Source organism: Argopecten irradians, chromosome 4 (genome assembly GCF_041381155.1).
Source record: "Argopecten irradians isolate NY chromosome 4, Ai_NY, whole genome shotgun sequence".
Lineage (NCBI taxonomy): Eukaryota > Metazoa > Mollusca > Bivalvia > Pectinida > Pectinidae > Argopecten > Argopecten irradians.
This window is the reverse complement of record NC_091137.1, coordinates 15,270,655-15,289,847: the sequence shown is the minus strand read 5'-3', so window position 1 is coordinate 15,289,847 and position 19,193 is coordinate 15,270,655. Positions and strand designations below refer to the sequence as shown.

The window sequence follows — 19,193 nt, the reverse complement described above, 5'->3', positions numbered from 1 at the left end:
TTGAGATCTCCGTTATTCTGCCATGTTAAAAATTATTAAACAATACTGTTGTCATTCATTAACCTATCAATATCGACAAGTGAACCAAACCCATTCACACAACCGATTAACTATCTATTGTATGATCTGTAGTCACTACAATCATGTTATAATGTTATAATGCTAGTTTTTGCGAAATAAAAAGACAGCCATTCCAATGTTTCTTTAACCTTAACGTTAAAAACTGAGAGATATTCAGGCTAATAGTCAATTGTGACGTCACAATACCCTGTACTCGGCTATTTTATGACGTCATAAAGCTATGACGTTACATAGTTACCTGCTGATGTAAATGTATACCTGTAACATATGTCTAGTGATGTAAAGAACTGGTAGAATAGGTGCATATCCGCTGGGTTGGGACTAGAAACAGCAGCCCGGGATTCGACAGCCGTCTTTGCAATCCGTTGTTGTGAAAATGGCAAACGTTTTCACAAAGCGAACCCGAAAACCACGCAGTACCACCCTGTCTGACTACGGTGGGTTCGAGACAACAAAACCACGCTATCTCCCACGGATTCTGTCTCCCACAAGAGTGGCGAATCCCCACCCCCCGGGATTGCGATACCAGCTAATTAGCCAGGAAAAGCCGGTACGTTCAACAAGGTTATCACATATAAAGTAAACTTGATTATAGCGAACATACTTTAAAGGCCCACTACCTTTCCGGAGGAAAACATAAAGGTTTCTTAAAAACATTAATAACATCAGAAAATATATACCAATGGCCTAAGATGAGGTTACAACACCAAACATATGCAAGATTTCCTGCGTAATGTTTGATAACAGTGGAGAGTTATTTCGCTGTTTTGCCGTCTGGCGCAGTGATAGTCAAGTACCGCGCGGTATTTAGGACGACGGCGGGAAACATAAGACGACCCGCGTTATGAAAATTAACATTTTATTTATTTCAATCAAATTGTTCAGAATGTGATGACACGTGTAGTATTAACGGTAAGTTAATAACTTTAGCGACTATACAAAAATATCGATCTCGTTTTACTTTCCCATTTTAAAAATTAAAAGCCGTTTCGGAAAGGTAGTGGACCTTTAAACGAATTCGTGGTTTACACTGTTAAGGATCACACAAGATGTTGAATTTCAGTGTATGTATAGCGAACAATAATTTTAACGGTGCAATTTTGTTGGCACCAAGATGTTTGTTATAATCTTAAAATTAGTAACCAATTAGTATTCAATGGTACCGGTGCTACCCAAATGTTACCTTGTGATGCGGTAACCGTTTTAGTCCTTTATTACGTATAAGGGGACTTGGCTTTCCGCTGCTTTGTTGCATGCTTTGGTTGAAAGAATGTTTAAAGATGCTCCACCGCTGACAAATGGTATTTTTTCACTGTCAAAAACAGCAGCAGACGATTTGGTATTTTTCTTCAGTTACAAAAGTTACTTACTTTACACCATTACCATCGTTGAAAATTTAGAGCTTCTAATTTTACTTCAAGTAAAAAATATCAAAAATGATTATTTGCATCCCGAAAAAAATCCGTCGCACTATATCCTTTATGGAATGATGTACTGATTTCGTATGCACTAAAGGCAATTTTTTTGTGTTGATTAGACATATATATATATATATATACACGATTAAACACATATTATTGTTCAAATAATGAATATCATTTATGCTCTGTCGGCGGTGGAGCATCTTTAACAAATAATGATTTGCTGTGTCTTTTTTAGTCGTATGGTATTTGGCACCCCGATTTCAACAAAATATCCCGGAGGATTCCATCCATGGTCGACCACCTAAGTAAGTCCCTTACTTGATACATAAATGATAAGTGATATTGAATTATGACTATCATTGAATAATTTTCTTATAACAAAACTGACAAATGAATTAAATTGAATGTTGATTACTAGATCTTTCGACTAGTTTGATTCGTATAAATCTAGATACTGTTAAGACACTGGATTACCGCCTACATTACTATATCTATTGATATGATTTGTATGATCTATTCCAGGATGGGTGAACTTCAGCTGTGGACCTCTCATACGACACGTCAACGAATTAGGTACATAGAAAACTTATGTCCTATCATAACTATACGGTCATTTAGTAAGGGTGACAGTGTGCTATGTAAGTGATCATGAATGTCTGTGTGTTTTGGAAGGCTATGGTATATTCGTGTTGTCTTCGTATAATAGTTGTGACCGAGGTATCAAATATTGATAATTTTATCACAGATATATGTAGAATTGTAACTAATTATAAAGCATGTTTCCATTCGACACAGTGGAGACCAACCATGCTCGTTATGCTATCAGACAGAGGAAAACGTCCAATGCTTATTAGAGCAGACTTTGTTTCGAGTGATCTAATGTCTTACATTAAAATAACATTTCTTAACAACGATCATCGTGAATTGATGATATTAATACTTTTCATGCGCAAAATTAAAATGTACTATATATGCATTGTACATGATTACAACATACCATATGTATACATGTACATATACATGTACATTGGTCTAACGCAGTATAAAATGCTATACGGTATATTTGATTAATAAGCGTATCTATTTCGTTCAATCTTTCCAGATACATTTTACTGTTTCAAAGTGAAGAAATTAACCAGTAATTGAACTTCATTGACTCAGAATTGTGAATTGGAAATTTCAATATCTGCATATACACTTCACAGACAATTATATTTTTACATTATTGTAGATGTATCTTCATTTTATCGAATTACCGACAGATTACAGTCAGTACTGACCATGGCTTGTACTCTAGTGCGGTTTATACGTGTACAAAAACGGGGTTTGGATGGGGTGGTATAAAAAGGGGTCTTTTCAGCTTATTCAGGCGCGACTTATAATAAGGAAAATATAGTGGATGCTACATATAATATCTTTGTAGACTGGAGAAATGAATAGATTGCTTCAAAGTTTTCTTTGTCATGACAATTATGGTGTGACGATAACGTAGTCCATGATTACTTCCAGGTAAGGCCCCGGCCGTCGTGTACACGGAGACCACCACATCCCGGGTCAGCTACCGCGACCCAGCAGGTCGATTACCTGACGTCAACTTCCCGAAAGCATCACGGTTCAGCCACACCCCGCCCGGCGGTCCAGCCACTGGTATAGGTAGGGTCGGATTGATTAATTTGAAACGTATATGTATTGTCATTACAGCTACATTGCTAGAGACCATGATTAAAGCACCGTACATTGCGTCAGTATTTTAAGTATGATCGAATTCTTTACTGGTTTGCCGCATACATGTCTTTTTATATGTTGCTAGGTTTTATCTTCTGTATCTTGCCGACTAAAATCATTTTCCTGTCGGTGTAGCAAATGTAAAGATCTCTAATATCGCCAAATACACTGTGTGAAACAGGAGCCATAAGTAAATGTAATATAATGACGGAGTTTATTTTTGTGTTTCAGTTCCCAATCTGATTCTGTCAAGATACCCGCCGGTCAAAAGCAACGAATAAACGAATATGTCAAACTTTAATTAACGTTTCTTTTTCTTTTTTGTTTATAACGATACAAAATTAGAATTGTGACTGAAAAGTAACTGGCAAAGTAAACAAATAAACAAATAAAATTTGTTAATTTCTATTTTTGAAGTCTATGCTAAGAGTATGCACTAACGTTAGCCAAAACTCCATAACGTCAACAGCGAGCAGCATACTCCTCAATGTTACTAGTCTACACGTCATCTGAAAAGCATATACCAGTCAATGTAAACTGAAACATACATGAATACACCCACCCGGTATGCTGGTTGTATTGACCAAATCAACTGTACAGCAATCACCGCCAATGTACATTTAATTTGCCCACAGGTCAACTGCAGCATACCAATGCCACTTTTATTGTCCAAAAGGTCAATTGCAGATACCAATGTCACTTTTATTGTCCAAAAGTTCCCTATGTCATTGGACAATAAATTAAATGTACAGCATTCATTACCTATGCAATTTTCATTGACCAAAAGGTCATATACGCAAATACAGACTTCTCAGGCCAGAAAGTCGACCTCAACACAAACATCGATTTTATTGATCAAAGGTCGCCTGTGCAGCACTTACATCTTAAGATGGAACATCTTTCATCCATGTCAATTGTCCTTTATAAAGGTATCATTAAGAGCCTTGGTTTTAGGTCAACTCTGCACCATATTCATCACCAATTCAAAGTGATCTGTGTAACATTCACATTAGATGCTGATGTCACTGGTCTCCCAGTCCCTTTAACCGTCCCCTAAAGACATGTTTGACCCAATAAGGACTGCAGTCCCTTTAATTGTACCCTAAAGGCATGTTTGACCCAATTAGGACTGCAGTCCCTTAAACTGTCTCCTCAAGGCATATTTGACCCAATAAGGACTGCAGTCCCTTTAACTGTCCCCTCAAGGCATACTTGACCCAATTAAGGACCAGAGTCCCTTCACTGTCCCCTCAAAGCATATTTGACCCAATAAGGACTGCAGTCCCTTAAACTGTCCCCTCAAGGCATATTTGACCCAATAAGGACGACAGTCCCTTAAACTGTCCCCTCAAGGCATATTTGACCCAATAAGGACGACAGTCCCTTAAACTGTCCCCTCAAGGCATATTTGACCCAATAAGGACTGCAGTCCCTTAAACTGTCCCCTCAAGGCATATTTGACCCAATAAGGACCACAGTCCCTTAAACTGTCCCCTCAAGGCATATTTGACCCAATAAGGACGACAGTCCCTTTAACTGTCCCCTCAAGGCATATTTGACCCAATAAGGACGACAGTCCCTTAAACTGTCCCCTCAAGGTATGCTTGACCCAATAAGGACTGCAGTCCCTTAAACTGTCCCCTCAGGGCATATTTGACCCAATAAGGACCACAGTCCCTTTAACTGTCCCCTAAAGGTATGCTTGACCCAATAAGGACTGCAGTCCCAATAAATAAAACCCTTGTGTATATTAGCATGCATATAACAAAGTCATTAGGTTGTTCCCAGGATGTGGTTAGGATCATGTTTTATTGTATAACAGACAATAAGACTCTACTGTATTGACAGTTTTATTTATGTTATTTCTGTATGTCTTGGTACAGCTTAGTGTCTGTGATAATGAGAAGATGAGAGTGATGAGGACACACAACACATGGATAGAGAGAGAGGAGAAGGGAGAAATATCACATTGACAAAGAATGGGTTCATCAGCGATTTAACATAACAAACCTATGCACCATTAACACATTGTAAAACTGACACAGATATACAGTACCACAGTCTATGGATGGGTATAAATAACATAATACAGTGTACACAAATATTACACAAGTTTTTAAATATTCACTCCTATTGATACTTTACACATGATTAACGAAATGTACACTTTTGAAAAGAAATTCATTGAGATATTTGTAAATACACGCACAAGTTCATACTACATTACGTAATTACATAGGGTTAATATGCATAAATACTGGTAACTCATTAACATTGTATAAATAAATAAACATCTGGCAGCATACCAGTATAACATTATCTACAGATAAACAGATACACAAGTATCATCAAATTTAATGTGTTACTGCTTCCCCTTGGTGAACACCCTATGGAAAAGACTTTATTTTAATACTTAAACCAATGTTTATAATTTATATGTTCAAACTTATGATATCAATATAGTTATCAGTTATATTTTCTTATAGGGTTAAATGCAGCATAAAGTTGTTAATTTAACATCAATTTCATGACAATTTTTTTGGTAGTTGATTATTGACATCCACAACAAGTTACCTTTATTCATTTATCAATGATGTTCGGAGCGTAGGGGAGATCACTTTGTAGGGGAGATCAATCATGCTGGTTCTAAAATCTTTGGTCACACTGTGATAAAAGCAACATAGCATGTGAAAATCCCTTCACAATCAAACAATCATATCACCATAAATAAAGCTTGTAAATCACCAAGTACTTCCACTATTTTTCAAATATGAAAGCTGTATAATATTCTTTTGACAAAATGTGCAATTAAAATAAAGTGGGATGAATTTTAACAAAAAACAAAAATATAACAAAACCAAGTTAAAAGCACTTTTTTAAAACTTGAATTGCATTACAATTCAAGGCACAGTCAGGAAGATTAGTACTATAAAGTTATATACACTGTATTCTTTGTATTTTGTAAATCTAGGTGGTTCCAAGGTTTGAGGTATCTGTTGCAAACTTTTTTTATAATAGATTTTATTTCTATAACATAAGCAACATATCTTGGTATGAAAACAATTCAAGTTGAGCATCTAGTAAATTATTTTTGTATGTAAACAAGCTAAATGTATAGAATTTTGTTTAATCATCATTACCAAACTAGTACAGGGTTTCTCTGTTTATTGTAGGGAGAGCCAAATATGTTTTATCAGAGAACAAGAGGCCCAAAGGGCCTTAACGGTCATCTGACTACCTTGGCAATAGTAAATTTAATTTCATATGGTGTCACTTTGTCAGGACCGTGTCAGGATCATTTTCAATTTCTTTCAACAAATTTTCTTTCAAACAAGAGGCCCAAGGGCCTTAACATATAGGAAATTAATTAGATATAGTGTCATGGTAGCCATCTTCGATTTGGGATCAACAAGAGATGTAACAATACTTTGTCGGGACCATGTCAGGATCATTTCATGCAAGTTTCAGCCAAATCGCACAACTTGAGAAGAAGTTCAAAATGTGTTTTAAAGATGGCGGCTGTGGCGGCCATCTTGGTTTTCCGATTGACCCGAAAAATAACAACACTTTGTCAGGACCATGTCAGGATCATTTCATGCAAGTTTCAGCCAAATCGCACTGGTAGAACTTGAGAAGTTCAAAATGTATTTTCAAGATGACGGCTTTGGCGGCTATCTTGGATTACGGATCGACCCGAAAAATAAGAACACTTTGTCGGGCCATATCAGGATCATTTCATGCCAGTTTCAGCCAAATCGCACCGGTAGAACTTGAGAAGAAGTTCAAAATGTGTTTTCAAGATGGCGGTTGTGGCGGCCATCTTGAATTTCGGATCGACCCGAAAAATAACAACACTTTGTCGGGACCATGTCAGGATCATTTCATGCAAGTTTCAGCCTAATCGCACCGGTAGAACTTGAGAAGAAGTTCAAAATGTGTTTTCAAGGTGGCGGCTTTGGCGGCCATTTTGAATTTCGGATCGACACGAAAAATAACAACACTTAGTCGGGACCATGTCAGGATCATTTCATGCAAGTTTCAGCCAAAACGCACTGGTAGAACTTGAGAAGAAGTTCAAAATGTATTTTCAAGATGGCGGCTGTGGCGGCCATCTTGAATTACGGATCGACCCGAAAAATAACAACACTTAGTCGGGACCATATCAGGATCATTTCATGCCAGTTTCAGCCAAATCGCACCGGTAGAACTTGAGAAGAAGTTCAAAATGTGCTTTCAAGATGGCGGCTTTGGCGGCCATCTTGGATTTCGGATCGACCCGAAAAATAACAACACTTTGTCGGGACCATGTCAGGATCATTTCATGCAAGTTTCAGCCTAATTGCACCGGTAGAACTTGAGAAGAAGTTCAAAATGTGTTTTCAAGATGGCGGCTGTGGCGGCCATTTTGAATTTCGGATCGACCCGAAAAATAACAACACTTTGTCGGGACTATGGCAGGATCATTTCATGCAAGTTTCAGCCAAAACGCACTGGTAGAACTTGAGAAGAAGTTCAAAATGTGAAAAATTAACGCACGGCGGACGGCGGACGGCGCACGGCGGACGACGACGGACGAAACATGACGACTATAGGTCATCCTGACCCTTCGGGTCAGATGACCTAAAAAGGTTAATCAGGACATATTAATCATTTCTGATGTTTTGCTTTGATATTGATTTGTATACATGGAAGTAAATTAATCATGTATGGGTCTGTATTGTGGAGAGGATATCCTTGTTGGTAGTAGTAACGGAATTGTAACCAGCTAAAGATACTACAACACTTGTAAACTATCATCCATCACTCCAATCCTTACACACCAACAGGTCTAAAGGTTAAATAAAGGGAAGTGATGTATCTGGCCCAACAAGTACTTTAGGTCTGGGGAAGGTATTGTACAAGGATTGTGGTAAGTTTTCTACTGGAGGAGATCTGTGAGGTGAGGGAGATACAGCATGTATAACAGATACAGTACTAGAGTGTTCTACTGGGGGAGATCTGTGAGGCGAGGGAGATACAGTATGTATAACAGATACAGTACTAGAGTGTTCTACTGGGGGAGATCTGTGAGGCAAGGGAGATACAGTATGTATAACAGATAAAGTACTAGAGTGTTCTACTGGGGGAGATCTGTGAGGCGAGGGAGATACAGTATGTATAACAGATACAGTACTAGAGTGTTCTACTAGGGGAGATCTGTGAGGCGAGGGAGATACAGTATGTATAACAGATACAGTACTAGTGTGTTCTACTGGAGGAGATCTGTGAGGCGAGGGAGATACAGTATGTATAACAGATAAAGTACTAGAGTGTTCTACTGGGGGAGATCTGTGAGGGAGGTACAGTATGAGAGTGTTCTATGGGGGACAGTATGTATAAGAGTGTTCTAGATACAGGGAGATACAGTATGTATAACAGATACAGTACTTGAGTGTTTCTACTGGGGGAGATCTGTAAGGTGATCAGTGTATAACAGATACAGTACTAGTGACTGGGAGATCTGTGAGGTACAGTATGTATAACAGATACAGTACTAGAGTGTTCTACTGGAGGAGATCTGTGAGGTGAGGGAGATACAGTATGTATAACAGATACAGTACTAGTGTGTTCTACTGGGGAAGATCTGTGAGGCGAGGATGATACGGTATGTATAACAGATACAGTACTAGAGTGTTCTACTGGGGGAGATCTGTGAGGCGAGGGAGATACAGTATGTATAACAGATACAGTACTAGAGTGTTCTACTGGGGAGATCTGTGAGGCGGGAGGATGAATTGTATGTATAACAGATAAAGTACTAGAGTGTTCTACTGGGGGAGATCTGTGAGGCGAGGGAGATACAGTATGTATAACAGATACAGTACTAGAGTGTTCTACTGGGGGAGATCTGTAAGGTGAGGGAGATACAGTATGTATAACAGATACAGTACTAGAGTGTTCTACTGGGGGAGATCTGTGAGGCGAGGGAGATACAGTATGTATAACCAATAATAAGTACTATTTGATGTGTCCAACTGGGGAGAATTGTAAGGCAAGGGAATCTAGTTTGCAAGTTTCCTACTAGCGATTTGTGAGGAAAAGGGAGATACCGTAAGTATGTGTTATAAATAATAAGCAATAAATATCTGGAAGACTTGTGAGGGAGATTTAGATGCAAGTACTAAGTATTCTTTAATGGGAGATTTAGTGGTAAGTACTAAGTATTCTTTAATGGGAGATTTAGTGGTAAAGTACTAAGTATTCTTTAATGGGAAAGTACTTAGTATTAAGGGAGATTTAGTGGTAAGTACTAAGTATTCTTTAATGGGAGATTTAGTGGTTAGTACTAAGTATTCTTTAATGGGAAGTACTTAGTATTAAGGAGAGATTAAGTGGTAAGTACTAAGTATACTATTAAGCAAGATTTTGAGGTAAGTACTAAGTATCAAGGGAGATTTAGTGGTAAGTACTAAGTATTAAGGGATGATTTAGTGGTAAGTACTAAGTATTCTATTAAGGAAGATTTAGTGGTAAGTACTAAGTATTAAGGGAGATTTAGTGGTAAGTACTAAGTATTGAGGGAGATTTAGTGGTAAGTATTCAGTATTAAGGGATATTTAGTGGTAAGTACTAAGTATTAAGGGAGATTTAGAGGTAAGTACTAAGTATTAAGGGAGATTTAGAGGTAAGTACTAAGTATTAAGGGAAATTTTAGTGGTAAGTACTAAGTATTGAGGGAGAATTTAGTGGTAAGTACTAAGTATTAAGGGAGATTTAGTGGTAAGTACTAAGTATTGAGGGAGATTTAGTGGTAAGTACTAAGTGTATTAAGAGATATTTAGTGGTAAGTACTAAGTATTGAGGGAGATTTAGTATGTATGATAAATAGTAAGTAATGAGGAGTAGTTGACTTTTGAGAGATTTGTGAGGGAGGGAAATGTATTTACTAAGTGGTAAGTACAACGGTGATACTCTTGAGACATTGGTGAAATGAGGGAAACATTAACAATGGCTGTTACATATGGACACTAAACCATGATAAAGATGATCTAACATTATAACTCCCCATATCTCTCCCTTTACACACTATTACCTGCCAGTCTTCACATTTATCACTCCATTTATAGCCTGTATTATAACTATTTTCCATACAAATTTCCCTCAGAGTGGATCCAAAATCTTTCTAAGTTACTCACAATGATTGAGAAGGTGACATTCTTTGATGGTATTTCAAATTGTACACACCTCTGTACCTTGAATTTTCTTGCAGAACAATACATTAATTGATGTATTGGAATTGATAATTCTATAAGAGAGGGTTTAACCTCTAACCAATATCAGCAGTTCCATTTTTTTTTGCTTTGCCAGTACAAAACATCCAAGTGATACAGATCTATGGAAAGCATTGCTCAGACTTGGTACAATTATGTGGACATAATACCCAGACCTGACCACCTATACAGGACCAACATAATAACACAGAACAATGTCTGATGTAAATTACAAAAATGATTTGTGTGAATGATACTACATTAGTAATGTATTAAATGATCTCTGTAATGCATAAGTTCTATCACAACAATGCGCAGTATAACTACATTTTTTTTTTATAACATAACTGACCACAAACTATGACAAAATTTGTGTTCAATAAAACAAAACCAATTCTCAGTTTCACAAACCTTCCTCAACTGATGAAATTTCCTTAATTTTAAATTTTCCAAAGGCAAAAATTACAGATTTGAAGAACTTATCATCTGTACTGTTCCTATTGAAAACTTAAAATCTTTACTGTGTCTATGGAAACATTTTAGTTAAGGAATAGGGATGGAATCATGCAATAATTTATCTAGGGTCCTCCAAATGTAGAACCACACTAGCGACTGATGGATGTCTAGTATCTGTAAAATGTCCTTAAAGGCCCACTACCTTTTCGGAGCAAAATTTATAGGTTTCTTAAAAACATTAATAACAAAAGAAAATATATATATCGATGGCTTAAGACGTGGTTACAACACCAAACATATGCAAGATTCTCTGTCTAATGTACGATAACAGTTCATTTCGCTGTTTTGCCCGTCTGGCGCAGTGATAGTCAAACTACCGCGCGGCATTTAGTGACGACGGCGGGAAACATAAAAACGACCCGCGTTATGAAAATTAACATTTGTTTATTCTGATTAAAAATTTCTGAAGTGATGATAAGTTGTGCTAGTAAATGTATAGTTTGTAACTTCTGCGACTCTAACAAAATTATTGATCTCGTTTTAACATTCCTATTTTAAAAATGTATAATGCCGTTTCGAAAACCCATTAAATCAAGGACTTACAACTTGCGACTTCCAATCCCAACCTTTAGTTCCCTGAGGAAGGATTATTGATTGTAAATCCTCATTAAAGTTTAAGAGAAAAGAGGGGAAAAGCTACAAATCCTATTTTATGATGCATATTGCATAGAAGAATATATACCAATAGATCATGATTTTGCCTATGGCAGTTATATGATATGATATATTTGGTATAAAATGTTTTTTACTTGACCACTGGTGAAAAAACATTGACCTTTTAAACAAAGTTTATCTAAGAACATATTGTAGGTGCCAGACACCAGTGTCCATACAGTGTATGTCAGATGTTTACCATACTTCCATATCCATATAACATGTACTACAGTAATTTACCAGCGAGTAAGCATCGCACCCTACCCAAGAAATAAATGGGGATGGGTCAATTACTGAATTTATTGGCCCAAGTTTTGCAAGAATAACACTGTGGTCCCTGACTTTTGTTCCATGTGATTGAGACAAGAAAAGACTTTTATTTATATTGATAGAATGACATGTGGAATATCTAGCATGATTATACAATTGAATAATATTTACAGCTCCTAAACTGTCCAGATAGGCCAGTGTTTGTCAATACTCCTTTCCCTCTATGACATGCATATAATCCCCTTCAATAAATGAGTGTCACTAACGTTACATGTAACCTATGAACAAACAAATGTAATGACATTATTAACAACTATCCCTTAGTCAATAATATAATAACATATAAATAAACATGACATGGTACATTTGGGAGCTTGGACACTAACAAGTGCTCTATAACATATATATTACATATGAATATCTTATACAAGACATCAATGAACACATTCAATATGGCTGTACAATATCGCTACAGATAACTAAAACTAGTTCACCCAATTGTCACCTCAAAATGAAAGTGAATGCCTCCAACATTACATGCGTACCATAACCCAGTACCTTACAGCACTCAATACTGCAGGCCTAACTAAATATACAACTGTGGCTGTACACAAGGCAAACCACTTAAAAAACGTAAATAAAATATGAAACAGTTGATCGTATTTCCTGAGAGTTTACCAACATGAGACCCAGAGGTGGAGGGCCCCCGTGGTAAAATGTCAGGAGACCTTAACCATTTGTTGTGGTGGTCCATTATAATGTGAGAACTATTTAGTTAGTGTGGGTATAATACGTCAGAACACCTTAACCATTTGTTGATGGTCCAATGTAATGTGAGAACTCTTTAGTTATGGTGGGTATGTCAGAACACCGTTAACATTTGTTGTGGTCCAATTATAATGTGAGAACTCTTTAGTTAGTGTGGTATGTCAGAACACCTTAAACCCAATTTGTTGTGGTCCATTATAATGTGAGAACTCTTTAGTTAGTGTGGTATGTCAGAACACCTAACCATTTGTTGTGGTTATTGTAATGTGAGAACTCTTTAGTTAGTGTGGTATGTCAGAATACCTTAACCATTTGTTGTGGTCTATTGTAATGTGAGAACTCTTTAGTTAGTGTGATATGTCAGAATACCTTAACCATTTGTTGTGGACCATTGTAATGTGAGAACTCTTTAGTTAGTGTGGTATAATATGTCAGAACACCTTAACCATTTGTTGTGATCCATTGTAATGTGAGAACTCTTTAGTTAGTGTGGTATAATACGTCAGAACACCTTAACCATTTGTTGTGGTCTATTGTAATGTGAGAACTCTTTAGTCAGTGTGGTATAATACGTCAGAATACCTTAACCATTTGTTGTGGTCTATTGTAATGTGAGAACTCTTTAGTTAGTGTGATATGTCAGAACACCTTAACCATTTGTTGTGGTCCATTATAATGTGAGAACTCTTTAGTTAGTGTGGTATAATACGTCAGAACACCTTAACCATTTGTTGTGGTCTATTGTAATGTGAGAACTCTTTAGTCAGTGTGGTATAATACGTCAGAACAACTTAACCATTTGTTGTGGTCTATTGTAATGTGAGAACTCTTTAGTCAGTGTGGTATGTCAGAACACCTTAACCATTTGTTGTGTTCTATTGTAATGTGAGAACTCTTTAGTTAGTGTGGTATGTCAGAATACCTTAACCATTTGTTGTGGTCATTGTAATGTGAGAACTCTTTAGTTAGTGTGGTATAATACGTCAGAATACCTTAACCATTTGTTGTGGTCTATTGTAATGTGAGAACTCTTTAGTTAGTGTGATATGTCAGAACACCTTAACCATTTGTTGTGGTCCATTCTAATGTGAGAACTCTTTAGTTTGTGTGGTATAATACGTCAGAACACCTTAACCATTTGTTGTGGACCATTGTAATGTGAGAACTCTTTAGTTAGTGTGGTATAATACGTCAGAACACCTTAACCATTTGTTGTGGTCTATTGTAATGTGAGAAATACTTTAGTCAGTGTGGTATGTCAGAACACCTTAACCATTTGTTGTGGTCCATTGTAATGTGAGGAACTCTTTAGTTAGTGTGGTATGTCAGAACACCTTAACCATTTGTTGTGGTCCATTATAATGTGAGAACTCTTTAGTTAGTGTGAGTATGTCAGAACACCTTAACCATTTGTTGTGGTCTATTGTAATGTGAGAACTCTTTAGTCAGTGTGGTATAATACGTCAGGAAACACCTAAACCATTTGTTGTGGTCCAAAAAAAAAAAAAAATGAAAAAAAAAAAGTTAGTGAGATAAAAAAAAAACAAAAAAAAAAAAAAAAAAAAAAAAAAATATAAAAATAGTGTGGTAAAATAAAAAAAAAAAAAAAAAAAAAAAAAAAAAAAAAAAAATAAAACAGAAAAAAAAAACACCTTAACCATTTGTTGTGGTCTATTTGTAATGTGAGAAACTCTTTAGTCAGTGTGGTATAATGTCAGTACACCTTAACCATTTGTTGTGGTACCATTGTAATGTGAGAACTCTTTAGTCAGTGTGGTAATGTCACCTTAGACCATTTAACAGATCATCATTAATATGTGCATTTGTTGTGGACCTTTGTAATGTTACTGAGTACTCTTTAGTCAGTGTGGTATAATACGTCAGAACACCTTTAACATTTGTTGTGGACCATTGTAATGTGAGAACTCTTTAGTTAGTGTGGTATAAATACATCAGGTCATCCTTAACCATTTAGCCACCACAATGATCATCATAATAATGTGCTAAAGTGTCATTTACGTTGTGTACAGTCACCATATAAAACTTCAACAATTTTTAACATCAGACTTCAATAAATAATGCACCGGTCAAGCCCAACATTCCTTACTTACATACACATCTATACACACTTTGTCTTACATAGCTACAAACACACAATAGTGTAATAAATAATTCCTCATATATATTCAAAATTCAATTTTTCTGCCATGATGACAAAAAGCCAGGCACACGACGTCATGTTCATCTAATCTGAGTTATAAGTGATTGTGAATGGATATAACTCCTGACGTAATTATATCACTACTAAGTTAAGTACACTGCCACAGACTCATCACATGGAGGCTAGCTACTAGTACCTACCTCATCTCTATAGCTAGCTACTAGTACTTATCTCATCTCTATAGCTAGCTACTAGTACCTATCTCATCTCTATAGCTAGCTACTAGTACCTATCTCATCTCTATAGCTAGCTACTAGTACTTATCTCATCTCTATAGCTAGCTACTAGTACCTATCTCATCTCTATAGCTAGCTCAGTACCTATCTCATCTCTATAGCTAGCTACTAGTACCTATCTCATCTCTATAGCTAGCTACTTGTACCTATCTCATCTCTATAGCTAGCTACTAGTACCTATCTCATCTCTATAGCTAGCTTCTAGTACTTATCTCATCTCTATAGCTAGCTACTAGTACCTATCTCATCTCTATAGCTAGCTGCTAGTACCTATCTCATCTCTATAGCTAGCTACTAGTACCTATCTCATCTCATATAGCTAGCTACTAGTACTTATCTCATCTCTATAGCTTGCTACTAGTACCTATTCTCATCTCTATAGTACTAGCTTCTCTAGTACTATCTCATCTCTATAGCTAGCTACTAGTACCTATCTCATCTCTATAGCTAGCTTCTAGTACCTATCTCATCTCTATAGCTAGCTACTAGTACCTATCTCATCTCTATAGCTAGCTCAGTACCTATCTCATCTCTATAGCTAGCTACTAGTACCTATCTCATCTCTATATAGCTAGCTCGATAGTACCTATCTCATCTCTATAGCTAGCTACTATAGTACCTATCTCATCTCTATAGACTAGCTAGCTAGTACTAGTATCTCTATAGCTAGTACTCTCTATAGCTACTAGTACCTATCTCATCTCTATAGCTAGGCTACTCAGTACCTATCTCATCCTCTATAGCTAGCTACAGTTCCTATCTCATCACTATAGCTAGCTACTAGTACCTATCTCATCTCTATAGCTAGCTACTTGTACCTATCTCATCTCTATAGCTAGCTACTAGTACCTATCTCATCTCTATAGCTAGCTATAGCTAGCTACTATATCCTTGTACCTATCTATCATCTCTATTTCAGCTCTATAGCTATAGTACCTATCTTCGATCTCTATAGCTAGGGGGCTCTATAGGGCTAGTACTAGTACCTATCTCATCTACTATAGCTAGCTTTCCAGTTCCTATCTCATCACTATAGCTAGCTTCTAGTAGCAGCTACTAGTACCTATCTCATCTCTATAGCTAGCTTCTAGTACCTATCTCATCTCTATAGCTAGCTACTAGTACCTATCTCATCTCTATAGCTAGCTACTAGTACCTATCTCATCTCTATAGCTAGCTACTAGTACTTATCTCATCTCTATAATCTGTATGATCAATATAACGGCTGATCTGTGTGATACGGTAAACACATAGTATAGAGAGTGGGGCAAACAATAGGTTGGAATAACTGTGGTCAATAAAAATGAGATGAGTCAACATGCTGTCATCACCTAGTATCTGCCCTAATGTCACTACATATGGACTAGTATTTGCATATACAGTACCCTGTCGTCATGCCAACATAACTACTTTGCATATAACAGGCCTATCCTGTACGGTTCACTGACAGAACTTATTTTCGATAATTACAGCAAAATGCATAAAGCTTCCAACTGTAAGTTGCAAAAGGTTTATATCTTACACAAAACAAATACAGCCATATGTCAAACAATGCCTACACAACGCAATAAAACGTTGCGTTAAAAGACCCTCATGTATTTCATGAATAGGTAAAACTTCTATAAACTATAGAATATTGTCATGAAGGCCACTTTCTACATAACAAACCGCTGTATATAAAGGCCGTCGGTTTTAGTTCCCAAACTCTACATGAGTCTCTGTATGAACTTGTTCTATCTACTGAATTTCCGTGGTCTTTAGAGAAATAATTAAAATAAAGCTAGGTGTGTAAGTAACCTCGTCAGCTGACAATTTCTCCTTAATTACTCTTTTTATCTTCCTTACAACTGAAAGTCCCAATAGTAAATAATCCTTATCTAAAAGCGTAGCACCGACCAACACTACACACAAACTAACATGTAATCTAGATATGCTTCTACATTGTCCACCAGAGTTACTTCCCCTGGTAATTTAACCTCACTGTCAATTGTATCACTTTCTTCTCTAAATTTCTGGTTGATCAAACCAAGTCGCCTATGAACAACCGGCTAAGTCTATGATCATTCCAGTGAAAGGTTAAAAGGTCACATCCTGTGTAGTGTCCCTAAACTTCCTGTTTAGAACGTCCACCTGTATTAAGGTTCCACTGGTTCCGTTTTTTTCCTCACTGTTCTCTCGGGTTTGATTTTTTACGGATATCTGCCACAAACTTTCTTCACTGAGGTAATCCTCAAAGTTATTGAACACAGTCATGATTTTTTCATTTCTTTTGCACTCATAATTACTGCAAAAAGAGAAGTCATATAAACATACAGTTGTAGTATATCAGATGTCTGTAGTATACTTATCATGTGACACACTCGAGAAGACATAAGTGCTGCTGTCTCCAAATGACCCAGGTTTCACTATAACTTTCATTTTTACAGATTTTTCCCCCAGTTAATTGATATTCAATGTTACAGCAGATATTCATTGTCGTGAATATTCAAACGTGATTTTTTATTTTATATTCTTCATTTTGCATCTACTGCAAAAATCTTGCATTACTTCAATCTAATATCACCTGGTTATACACCTATAAAGTGTTGTGTGGAATAAGTAAGATTTATTGGGATGAAAAAACCAGACCTCACTACACAGATGACAGATATTTACCATTTCTTGAACCTCCTCATGCTATCCAGTATGTTGAACTGTTGCCAACGTTTAGCGAAGTTAACGTTTTTGTCTGGCAGGAAGTCCTGGTTACCGATATTTATAAAGGTCAGGTCCTGAAGGATCAGTCCACTGTGGAAAAAAACAAAATATCGTAATCAAGGATTTGTAAGTGAGAAAGATTTGTTACTGTCTCTTAACATTACTTAACACCCATGCGAGACGCCCATGCAACCTGGGAATAAAAACCATTTTTCTCAACATAATATTTGTCTTATCGAATCAGTACGAAACACCAATGTAAAGTTTATTTAATTTCACAACGTTTATCACTGGCTTTAAGGACGGAAGACTTAAGAGGATATGTCTTAAAATTTTCGTTAAAAAATTTTCGACAGCTCATGAAATGACAGCCCGCTTCAGAAAGTAAGACGGTAACCCCTCGCACCCGCAAGCTACATCAAAGGCTGTGCGGCGGATATCAAAGGAAAATCAGTCGTCGCCCAACGTCACGGTCAGTACACAAACACAAAAGCGCCTGCCTTGGACTTCCCCCAAAACCCCCAGTGTGACTTATCCTTGTTATATACGTCCTTGTTGTAATTAAATATTGTACATGTTATACAGTCCATAAAGTTCTGCTTTGTTTATATATACTTTTAACGTCACAAAATAAGTCAGTTTTCTGGTAGGTAGTTGTATTTCTCCTTGCCTAGGGGGATGAATCCATGTAAAGTTTTGGTTCCCATTAGTAACGAAGACTGCATCAAGACAGAAGACAAGATTTTTTTTTTTCCTATAGGTTAGGTATCAAAAAACATCAATAATTAAGGTCACAGTGACCACAACACATACTGCCAACAATACTATTGTCCCCTGGTTCCTGGTGAGGACAAAGTTGATAACAAAACCTCATACAAAATATAAGAAAGCCTTATCAATAAGCCTATGTAAAATCTTTATAAACGTTTCAAAACCCTGCCTTCAAAATATTCAATGGTTTTCTGAAATTTGATCTATGGGCCAGACAAGACAAGAATCAGTCTAGCACATCAACAGTATGGACTGGAATACCTAAACCCCATAAAACTAACAAGTTTTTGTTCTACCTATTGTTTCTAAGGACATTGATCAATCAGCTTATCAATGACCAACTTACATGTATGGTATACAGGGAGGTCTATGTTCTCACTCAAGGCTTGTCTGTAGGCACGGAACGATGCTGAAGGTAAACTGTCGATGAGCTGGCAGAACTCCTTCCAGTGCCTATATTAAAATAATACAACGTAGTTACCAAGAAACATATGAACGACAATCCACAGAGACCATTTTAAGCACTGACATTATCAAGTTAAAACAGTAAAAATTGAGGGGTTATAGTTATGTGTCTTAA

At 36.7% G+C, this 19,193-nt stretch overlaps 1 protein-coding gene, 1 long non-coding RNA gene and 1 pseudogene across 2 annotated transcripts; 1 reads left to right on the top strand and 2 right to left on the bottom strand.

Annotated features, from left to right (window-relative positions):
* Window positions 1-279: 279 nt before the first annotated feature.
* Window positions 280-3,531, top strand: LOC138320721 (uncharacterized). The gene is made up of 5 exons (XM_069263890.1): window positions 280-631; window positions 1,741-1,810; window positions 2,028-2,078; window positions 3,015-3,158; window positions 3,462-3,531. Exons 1-5 carry the CDS (start codon window positions 458-460, stop codon window positions 3,509-3,511), a joined length of 489 nt encoding a protein of 162 aa, XP_069119991.1. The 5' UTR covers window positions 280-457; the 3' UTR covers window positions 3,512-3,531.
* An 11,485-nt stretch (window positions 3,532-15,016) lies between these two features.
* On the bottom strand, window positions 15,017-16,932 carry LOC138322401 (uncharacterized). Its single transcript, XR_011208388.1, has 3 exons — window positions 16,209-16,932; window positions 15,638-15,697; window positions 15,017-15,260 (listed from the first exon to the last, which is right to left on the bottom strand). It is a non-coding gene; the product is annotated as an uncharacterized lncRNA (long non-coding RNA).
* Window positions 16,933-17,017: 85 nt separating this feature from the next.
* LOC138322115 (ras-specific guanine nucleotide-releasing factor 1-like) overlaps window positions 17,018-19,193 on the bottom strand; it is a 7,003-nt pseudogene continuing 4,827 nt past the window's right edge.